Source organism: Microtus oregoni, unplaced genomic scaffold (assembly GCF_018167655.1).
Source record: "Microtus oregoni isolate MIOR12 unplaced genomic scaffold, Mior012 000061F_ref0000440, whole genome shotgun sequence".
Taxonomy (NCBI): Eukaryota; Metazoa; Chordata; class Mammalia; order Rodentia; family Cricetidae; genus Microtus; species Microtus oregoni.
In genome coordinates this window covers 1331913-1342565 of record NW_024543871.1, presented here as the reverse complement: position 1 = coordinate 1342565, position 10653 = coordinate 1331913, and the positions used below count along the sequence as shown (strand labels likewise).

General features: G+C 42.7%; 1 protein-coding gene across 1 annotated transcript; it reads right to left on the bottom strand.

Annotated features, from left to right (window-relative positions):
• Positions 1–6684: 6684 nt before the first annotated feature.
• LOC121439411 (testis-expressed protein 13C-1-like) lies at positions 6685–9004 on the bottom strand. Its single transcript, XM_041639914.1, has 2 exons — positions 8386–9004; positions 6685–6734 (listed from the first exon to the last, which is right to left on the bottom strand). Exons 1-2 carry the CDS (start codon positions 9002–9004, stop codon positions 6685–6687), a joined length of 669 nt encoding a protein of 222 aa, XP_041495848.1.
• Between the last annotated feature and the right edge of the window lie 1649 nt (positions 9005–10653).

The window sequence follows — 10653 nt, the reverse complement described above, 5'->3', positions numbered from 1 at the left end:
GAGAAAGAAATCAGAGAAACAACCTCCTTCACAGTAGACACAAATAACATAAAATATCTTGGGGTTACTTTACTCCAGCAAGTGAAAGACTTGTAAGACAAAAATTTGCCTTTGAAGAAATTAATTCAACAAGTGGTGCTGGTGTAACTCCATGTCAGCATGTAAAAGACTGCAAATAGATATATCTATCACCATGCACAAAATTCAAGTCCAAGTGGGTCAAAAGGCCTCAATATAAAACCAGATTGAACTTGATAGAAGAGAAAGTAGGAAACAGCTTTGAACACATTGGCACAGGAGACAACTTCCTGAACAGAACACTAATACCACAGGCACTAAGATCGGCAATTAATAAACAGGACCTCATGAAACTAAAAAGGTTCTGCTCAGCAAAGGACACTGTTGAAAGGACAAAATAGCAGCCTACAGAATGGGAAAATATTCTCACCAGCTCCACATCGGACAGAGAGCTAATATCCAATATATATAGAACTCAAGAAACTAGACATCAACTAACCAAATCATCTAATTAAAAAAGTGGGATACAGATCTAAACAGAATTCTTGACAGAAGTATCTCAAATGGCTGGGTAATAGTTAAAAAATATTCATCATCCTTAGCCATGAGGGAAATGCGAATCAAAACTACTCTGAGATTCCATTTTACACCTGTCAGAATGGCTAAGATCAACAGTTAAAGTGACAGCTTATGCTAGAGAGGATGTGGAGTTAGGGGAACAGTCTTCCATTGCTGGTGGGAATCCAAACTTGTACAACCACTCTGGAAATCAGTATGGTGCTTTCTTCAGAAAATTGAGAATTGATGTACTTCAAGACCCAACTATACCACTCTTGGGTATATACCCAAAGGGTGCTCCATCTTACCATAAGGACACTTGTTCAACTATATCCATAGCAGCATTATTTGTCATAGCCAGAACCTGGAAACAACCTAGATGTCCCTCAACCAAAGAATGGGTAAAGAAAATGTGGTTCATTTACACAATGGAGTATTACTCAGTTCTTAAGAACAATGACATCATGAAATTTGCAACCAAATGGATAGAACCAGAAAGGATCATCCTGAGTGAGGTAACACAGATTTAGAATGACAAATATGATATGTGGTGGATATTAGCTGTGAAGTAAAGATAATCCACCGACCCAGAGTGGCTAAGTAACGAGGAGGGCTCGAGGGAGAATGCGTGGATCTCCCTGGGAAGGGGAAATAGAATAGGTTTTGCTGGTAGACTGGGGACAGGTGAGGGTGGGAACAGAAGGTATCAGCTGGGGTGGGAGGGATGGAGGGAGAGTACTGGGAGAGATGATTGGAATTGGGGGGGGAACATTTGGGAGCAATGTAGAAACCTAGTTCAATGTAAACTCCCTGGAATCTATAAGAGTGACCCCAGCAAACTCTCCTAGTAATGGGAGATTCAGAGGCCTAGTTCGGTCCCATGGTGACTCCACAGCTGTCAGTCTAGAGTTCCTGAGTTCCCACAGGCTTGGTTCAGCTGTCTCTGTAGATTTCCCCATCATGGTCTTGGCCTCCCTTGCTCATATATTCCCTCCTCCTTCTCTTTGACTGTTTTCCGAGAGCTTGGCCTGGTGCTTGGTTGTGGATCTCTGCATCTGGTTCCATCAGTTGCTGGGTGAAGGCTCTATGCTGGTTGTCTTCTATAACAAGGCAATACTCCTAGCAGTGGAACTGGGACATCAACCCAGCCACAAAACCTTCAACCTATGATTTGTCCTGCCTGCAAGATATGCTGGGGTAAGCCGGGTGGTGGTGGCGCAGGCCTTTAATCCCAGCACTCAGGAGGCAGAGGCAGGCGGATCTCTGTGAGTTCGAGGCCAGCCTGGTCTACAAGAGCTAGTTCCAGGACAGGAACCAAAAAGCTATGGAGAATCCTGGTCTTGAAAAATCCAAAAAAAAAAAGATATGCTGGGGTAGTGGTGGCACAGAACTTCTGGGACTGGCCAACAAATGACTGGTCCAGCTTGAGGCCCAGCAAAGGAGAGGGAGCTCACGTCTGACACTGCCTGGATTAGCAAGAATTAGATGCAGGCCAGCCCAGAGACCCAGGATAGAATCAAACACTACTGGCAAAAAAATGAAAGAAAAAAATTAATGAAATGTTTCCTAATGATATTTGCCTATACTCATAAATTGGTGCCTTGCCCAATTGTCATCAGAAGGCAACTGATGGGAGCAGATGCAGAGACTTACAGCTAAACTCTACGTAGAGCCAGGGGAACAACAGAAGAAGAGGGAAAAAACATTGTAGGATCCAGAGGGGTTGAGGACACCATGAGAACACAGCCCACAGAATCAAGTAATCAGAGCACATAGGGGCTCATAGACTGAACCAACAACTAGGGACCCTGTATATATATCTCAGCTAGATCCTCTGCATATACATTATGGTTGTGCAGCTTAGTGTCATTCTGGGACTCTCAACATTAAGGGGAGAGAGAAAAAAAATAATAAAAAAGAATTAGCTTTGGAGTGGGGATAGAGAGAGGACTCAGCAGTTAAGAGAACGTTTTGCTCTTGAAGAGGACCTGGGTTTGTTTTCTAGCACCCACATAGTGGTTCACAACATCTGAAATTCCTGTTCTAGGAGATCCAATGGTCTCTTCTGACTTCTGTGGGCATCAAGCACATATGTGGTGCACATACATGCATGCAGGAAAAACACATAAAATAAAATGAATAAATCTAATTTAAAAGTTGAAAAAGTATATCCAACAAACCCAACAACACCTAAATAAACAAAACATACCTAAAGAAAATAGAGGAAGTGTTATTTCTGGCTAAAGAGAGAAATGAGCAGAGCAGAAAGACTGTGTAAAGAAATATGAATCCATAATTATTAAAACACAAGCTACAACTGAGAACGCAGTACCAAAAAACCAACAATGGGATGAACGTAATTGGCACATACATTTCAATAATAACATTGCTTTTTGTTTTGTTTTTTGAGACAGGGTTTCTATGTAGCTTTGCATCCTGTTCTGGAACTCACTCTGCAGACCAGGCTGGCCTTGAACTCACAGAGATCTGCCTGCCTCTGCCTCCCAAATGCTGGGATTAAAGGCATGCATCATCACCTCCTGGCTCAATAATAACTTTAAATATCAATGGCCTTAATCGATCAAAAGACACAGTCTGACTGAATGAATCAGCGGAATCCACCTGTCTGTTCTCTATAAGATACAGCTTTGCTGGTCAGTGGTGGTGCACACCTTAATCCCAGCACTCAGCAAGCAGAGACAGGTGGATCTCTGAGTTTGAGGCCAGCCTGGTCTACAAGAGCTAGTTCCAAGACAGCCAGAACTGTTGTTACACGGAGAAACCCTGTCTCAAAATGCCCCTTCCCTGTAGAGAAAGACAGCTTTAAAGATAGATACTGCTCTAGAGTGAAAGGATGGACAAAAGTACTCCTACCAAATGGGTCCAAGAAGCAAGCAGGCAGCACTGTCCTACTATCTGACAAAATAGAAATCAAACTAAAAGTAATGTGAAGGTATAAAGAGGGATACTTTACATTAATCAAGTGAACAAGTTAACCAAGAAGACACTGCTATCCTAAACATGTATTCATCTATTTCTGGGGTATTCAGTTTCATAAATATGCATTACCCAATTAATGACAGAGATTAACAACAATCCATTAATAGTAGGTGATTTCAATACCCGACTTTCTCCAATAAACAGGTCATTTGGACAAAAAATAAACTGAGAAAGAGTAGACTTAATTGATGTTATATATCACTTAACATATTCATAGGATATTATACACGAACACAGATATTAAACAACTCATTACTGAATGATGACTGCGTCAAAGATGAAATCATGAAAGAAATTTCAAAAACTTTCTGTAGCCGGGCGGTGGTGGCGCACTCCTTTAATCCCAGCACTTGGGAGGCAGAGGCAGGCGGATCCCTGTGAGTTCGAGACTAGCCTGGTCTACAAGAGCTAGTTCCAGGACAGGCTCCAAAGCTATAGAGAAACCCTGTCTCGAAAAACCAAAAAAAAAAAAAAACTTTCTGTAACTAAATGAAAATGAAATACAACATAAAAAAAAAACTCTTGGGATGTAATGAAAGCGGCCCTATGACAGCTGGGCCTACATAAAAATAATCAGAAATAGCACAGATGACTTAATGATGCAACTGGAAAATTTTGAAAAACAAGAACAAACTAAATCCATATTCAGTTTAAGACAAAAAATAAATATTAGTGTAGAAATCACGAAATAGAAACAAAACAATACAACCAACAAATCCTAGAGCTGGTTATTAGAGAAGATAAGAAAGCTTGATAGGCCCTTGTCCCAACTAACCAACAGGAAGAGAGGACCCATATCAGAATCAGAATTGAACAGGGAAACTTTATAATAGATATTGAAGAAATTCCCAGTATTATAGAGGAATATGTTTAAATGTACTACCTGTATGCCGTTAAGCTAGAAAACCTAAAACAAATAGATAAATTTCTAGATTCATCCAAACTACCAATGTTAAACCAAGAAGAACTCAACAACCTAAGCAGGCCCATAACAAATGAGATTGAAATAATAAAAATGCCTTTCAGGTAAAAAAAAAATTCAAGGTCAGATGAATTCACAGCAGAATCTTACCAGACTTTCAAACAATATCTGTATCCAGTTCTTTTTAAAGTATATGAAGGAAGAGGAGGAAGAAGAGGAGGAGAAGATGAAGAGGAGAAGAAAAGAAAGAAAGAAGGGAGAGAGAGAGAGAGAGAGAGAGAGAGAGAACAGAGAGGGGAAATAAGGAGGAAAGATGGAAGAAAGGAGTATGGGGACAAAGCCTTGGAGGGCAGAAAAGCAGGAGATTCTTCTGCTTATATTAGGTAACCTTGGGCAGCCACAGCATAATGACTTCTTGTTTCACAATGGGATATTGGGCCCCAGTTATCGAGGGGGAGTACCCACCTCACTCTCCTAGTTCAGGAACTGCAAATATGCCTGCTTTCAAGGGCCCATGCAGACTCACATAATGAGAGTAGCTGGGAAAATTACAATGGCTTGAAGGCCCCACAGAGATGCCTCCAATTCTTGGTAATCATCACAAGAGGAGCGACATTCCAACAGGGAATGAGGGTGAACTTCCTTTACCTCATGGGGATGGAGGAAAAGTGAACAAATCTCTGAAATAAAAGCTACACAAAACACGCCCCAGGCAAGTGCACTCTCCATTACCGATTAATATCAGAAACACGTTGACAACGCACCTCCTGGTTAGCTAGGCAGGATCCTTCAGGGATCTCAGGGATACTTGTAGCGTCAGACTGAAGGTGGCTCCAACCTAGCAGGCCCAACTCCACCAAGGCTCCTCCATGCCTTGCTGTGCTACTGACCCGGGGGAATAGAAAGACTGCAAATCCTACACTGGCTGGAAGAGGAGTCTGGGAAGGGTGCCTTCCCACACATCAGTTCTATTTAAAACCCAATTAATCCTTCCAAGGGAGCACCCTCCATACGGAGTGCTGTGGTCCCCCAGATGTTCTTCATCGAGTCTGACAGGAGAGGGACTGGAGATGCAGGCAGCTCAGGATGGAAGGCTGGGGAGCGTAGCCAACACTGTCCTAAATACTTTAAGACAACCTAGTGATACACCAGGTAGGCTGGTGAGAAGCCAGGAAAACACCTCAAGAGAGGAAGTGGCCAGAGGATCAGAAAAGCCCTGCCTGTATTTTCATGAAGCCACCTTCCTGATCTTGGCTAGTGATCATTTGTTCATCTTGAGACTAAGAAGAGGAGCAATTTGGTCACTCAAATCCATCCATGAAGATCGTTTTCATGTTGTCCCTAAACTGACTGAAAAAAAAGGGGGGGTCCAGCTATTCTTTCTATTGGTTTTATCCAGGACTACATTGTATGGAAGACAGAGAAAAACAGTTCTGATCTAATTTGTATCCTAAATTATGCTACTTCTTTGCTATACTAACCAAGAAGAATTATGATGGGTACCAGTTAATATACAACATAGTTCCAACTCCTAGAAATCCCCAAGCAATCAATAACTTTGTTTTATGAATTATGCAAAATTTATCAAATTTACTATTAATAATATAGCTTTTAAAATTCTTTCTTAATTACCAAATTAATCCCTTGATATAGGGAGAAATGAAATTTTAACAAGGCTATTTTTCTCATCAGTGTTTCCCAAATAAAAGTGTCTTAATGTTGTTCCCCCCCAGCTTACAGAAATGGATCTTGATATTTTTTTCAATAGAGTTTCTCCAAAGGTTCTATTTCATGCAGGATCATAGGACATCATGACCCACACCGTGTCTGAAATTATGTTCTCTACTCTCACCTAACCAACCACACCCAAAGGGATTCTAATGTGCATACCGGGTAATGTAATTGCAGTTTCTACCATATGCCAACTTATCAATAACCGTTCAATGAACTAATGAATGAAATTCCACAAACTTGTGACATCCTCTAAAAGTTTACATTGGTCGCGAATCCCTTTGAACTCTGCAATGTCAGTGGGTTAAGTTCTAACAAAACCTGTATGCTTTTTGTTGTTCTAAAATATATACCCAGACATGTTCTTCTCCTCAGTTCCTCATGTTCTTTGTAGCAGCAGCTAGCTGAGGTCTTACTGAGGCAGAGGCTGCTGCTGAAGGACATTTCATGAAGACTCACACACTGGAAGCTGGGAATTCTTCTCCTTCACGCAAAGTTTCTAGAACTTAGAGACACAAAGAATAGCACCCGTGAATGTTAGAAAAACAAATGAAAGAAACGGCAATCGCGCTCTCAGAGGAAAAGCAATGTACCTGGAGCACACTGCATCTTTTGTTTTACAGACATAGCTGTGCCCTTCAGAAGATCTGGAGTTACGCAAGAAGGGGACTGAGGAGAGCACAGAGAAAGAAGAGAATGTTCCAAAACATCAGCTTCTTCACACTGGTAGCTAAATACAGCAACTACTCTTCACTTGTAAACATCCCTGCAACTGGAGATGTTTTCCTTTTAAAGATAAATGAACACACTCAGTGGAATTTCATCCTTCAATTCAACACAAATTATATATATGACTGAATCTGGAGAAGAGGTCCACATATGCAATTACATTTACTGTGCTACAGAGGGTAATTGCATACCACTTTTGGAGATATATCCAAAGAATGCTCAGCCGTGCCACAAGGACATGTGCTCAACTATGTTCATATCAGCATTGTTTGTGATAGCCAGAACCTGGAAACAACCTAAATGCCCCTCGACCCAAGAATGGATAAGAACAATGTGGTACATTTACCCAATGGAGTCCTACAGAGCAGAAAAAATAACGACATCTTGAAATTTGCAGGCAAATGGATGGATCTAGAAAACATCATTTTGAGTGAGGTAACCCAGACTCAGAAAGACAAATATCATATGTTCGCACTCATAAGTGGTATTTAAACATAAAGCAAAGAAAACCAGCCAACAAAGCACAATCCCAGAGAACAAAACAATCTTAGACAACAAAGAGGACACTAAGAGAGATATACATAGATCTAATCTACAAGGGAAGTAGAAAAAGACAAGATCTCCTGAGTAAATTGGGAGCATGGGGACCTTGGGAGAGAGTAGAAGGGGAGGGGAGCAGAGAAAAAATATAGGGCTCAATAAAAATCAATTAAAAGCCGGGCGGTGGTGGCGCATGCCTTTAATCCCAGCACTCGGGAGGCAGAGGCAGGCGGATCTCTGGGAGTTCGAGGCCAGCCTGGTCTACAAGAGCTAGTTCCGGGACAGGCACCAAAGCTACAGAGAAACCCTGTCTCGAAAAACCAAAAAAAAAAAAATCAATAAAAAAATAAAAAAGAGGGTAATTGCAGCTTAAAGGTATAGCTCACTGGTAGAGCACTGTCCTAGCATACAGGAGGCCATGGGTTAGATCCCCTAGCACAGCAAGCAAAGAAGCTCAGAGGTTATTGTTTGGTAGTGGAAGAGTTTAAAGTCTTACTTGATGAGTTTTCAAATAGTATATAAAGTAAACAAAAGGAAAGAATGAACACTTATTAGGAAAGAGCCCCCAGGAGATGATGTCTCTTTGGAATACATCTCCATTCATTTTTTTTCTCCCTGAATTCATTGAGGGCCTTTGTTTGGGGCCAAAGCCTCTCAGCTCCCCTCGTTATATCTGGTAGTTTCTGTCCATGAGTTTGGCCCCTCCGGCACTGGCACAGGGATCCCTCTGTGGTCAACTGTTAGGAAGGGAGTTAGTGGATGGATCTCCTTCTTCCCCTTCTGAGAGTACTCTATATGGGGAGGAGATGCTATTGACAATAATGCAGAGAACACTGGTAGAAGCGGCTGCGGGGTCTAGGCTCAAGGACCAGTGAATCTTGGTGTACCTGTTTTGGATGACTTGAATGCCATGTGGTCTTTCTTCGGGGACGCTGCATGTTGCCCATTCTGCAAGCCTGTGGCAAGAGCCTTTCTCTGTCTTTTGACCATTAGAGTCCACGGCATAGTACCCGGATACCCAGCATCTTGTGACTCAGCTAGGAGCTGCTGGGACAGCTCGAACTCAATCAGCTTCTTGTGCAGCATATCACGCTCATGGAGCACTTGCTTCAGGCTGTCTCTTGCATTTCGGAGCTCAGAGACCACTTCATCACGCTCATCACGCAGCCGTTGCAGGTCTGTGGCCAAGGTCCAGGTGGCTGCCTCATGCTCTTCTACTTGACTGTGCAGCTGCTGCACACGGCGTGACTGCTTTTCTCGTTGCCTCGACGCCACCCTTACTCCCAAGGCCAGAGCACTCCAGGCGCAGGCCCTCTTGATGGTGCGTGGTACGTGGGTATCGGCCACGACAGACTTCAGGCCGTCTTCTATATCCTTCCAGGGCCGTGAACGGAAGGTTAGGTAAAAGCCAGGGCCACCACCATTCCTCAGCACTTCTTCATTGATGAACAAAACCACTTCGCAGTGGCGGAAACCGCTCTTGGGGTCCCCAAAGTCCACAGCCATGGCTGAACCTGCCTAAGGAGTGGAACACAATGGGCTCGCCCTTCACCTTGGTGCTTTGCCCAGTCCTTACTCCTAGCTCCTACCTACTTGCCTCCCCCTTCTCATCTAGACTAAAGCCCTGAAGCCACTAACACCAACTCCTCCCATGCAAGGGATTAACACGTAAGGGACGTCATAGACATGGGCTGTGAGACCTGCAGCACCTCCTGCAGGGACCAAAATGCAGTAGCACAAATAACTCTGGCTCATCTGATAAATTGCGTGTTTGCTCGTAAAGTAGGTCATGATAGTACAGCTGTCCTGGGGACCGCAGTGAGTCCAGTGTTTCCTCAGAGTTTCTGGATGTTGGCACCCCATCTGGTATGGATTTTTTTCTCTCTCGCTCCCTTTCCCACTCCTTGTCCTCTTCCTTCTTCTCCTCCCCTTCTTCCTTTCCTTCTCTTCCATCGTCCCCTTTCTTTTTTAAGGCCTGAGCTCCCTGTAGATTCCACATTAGCATTGACCTTTCAACTCGCCTGCTTCCATCTCCTTAGTGCTGAGATGCCATACAGATAGGATTTGACAACAATTTCCAATCTGGAATTGGAGAAAGCGGGTGCTTTGGGGAATTTTTTTATGGCTCAACTCCTTGTCTCATGCATCTGTTTCTGTATCCAAATTTCTTTGTAGTCCCAATTTCCCTAAGTCAAATATATGAGCGACACAAGTCCCTCAGCTTTGCTTTTAAATCTCCAATCTTACTCTAGATGCCAGTTATTTCTATTCTAGTTCCTCCAGGCTTTTATGCTTGTTATCTGTCTGTTTATTTGTCAAGATAGGTTCTTGCAATGTAGCTTAGATTGGCTGTGGACTCACTCCTGATCCTCTGCAGTGCCAGGATTTTTGGTCTGTACACCCCTTGGTTTTCTTCAAGGGCTTTAGGAAATTTTATTACCCATTTTTCTGGCATATCTCCCATCTCTTGTGCTACTAGATAGCTTATTCCAATACAGCAAAGCTGTTCAAGTTCCTTCTCCCATGCTTAAACCCATTTCTTCTCTTTGTTCTGTGTCTTGCATCTGTCAACACCACCCTTTCCATCTTCTCATTAGAGACCTTACTGTTGTTCTTCATTCACCGGTCAATGCTACCCTTTGGCTTCATCCCCAAACCTTTAGTGAGAGTTCTGAAGTCAGGCAGCAGTTTCTCCCTTTACAAGCTCAGCGCTAGTGAATATGCCTTCTTTGAGATTCTGTCATGACTTAGGTACTTTTCTTTTTGGTCTTTCTAAAAAGGTTTATGTTAAAAATTTTAAAAAAATGTAAAAAGTTTACATTTGTTTTATAATTATGTGTGTGTGTGGTGGGTCTGGAGAGATGACTCAGAAGATAAGAGTACTGGCTGCTCTTCCAGAGGACCTGGGTTTGATTCCCAGCATGTACACACTAACCCACAACCATCTATCACTCCAGATGCAGGGGATCCAACACGCTCTATGGCTTCCCTGGACACCAGGCATGCATTGGTGCACAGACATGCATGTAGGCAAAACATCTAGCTATGTAAGTTTTTTAAAAATAAAAGTTTAAAAATAAGAATTATGTGTGTGTGTGTGTCGTGTATGTGTTTGTAAGTGCTCATAGAGTCCAGGAGAGAGCAACAGATCCCTT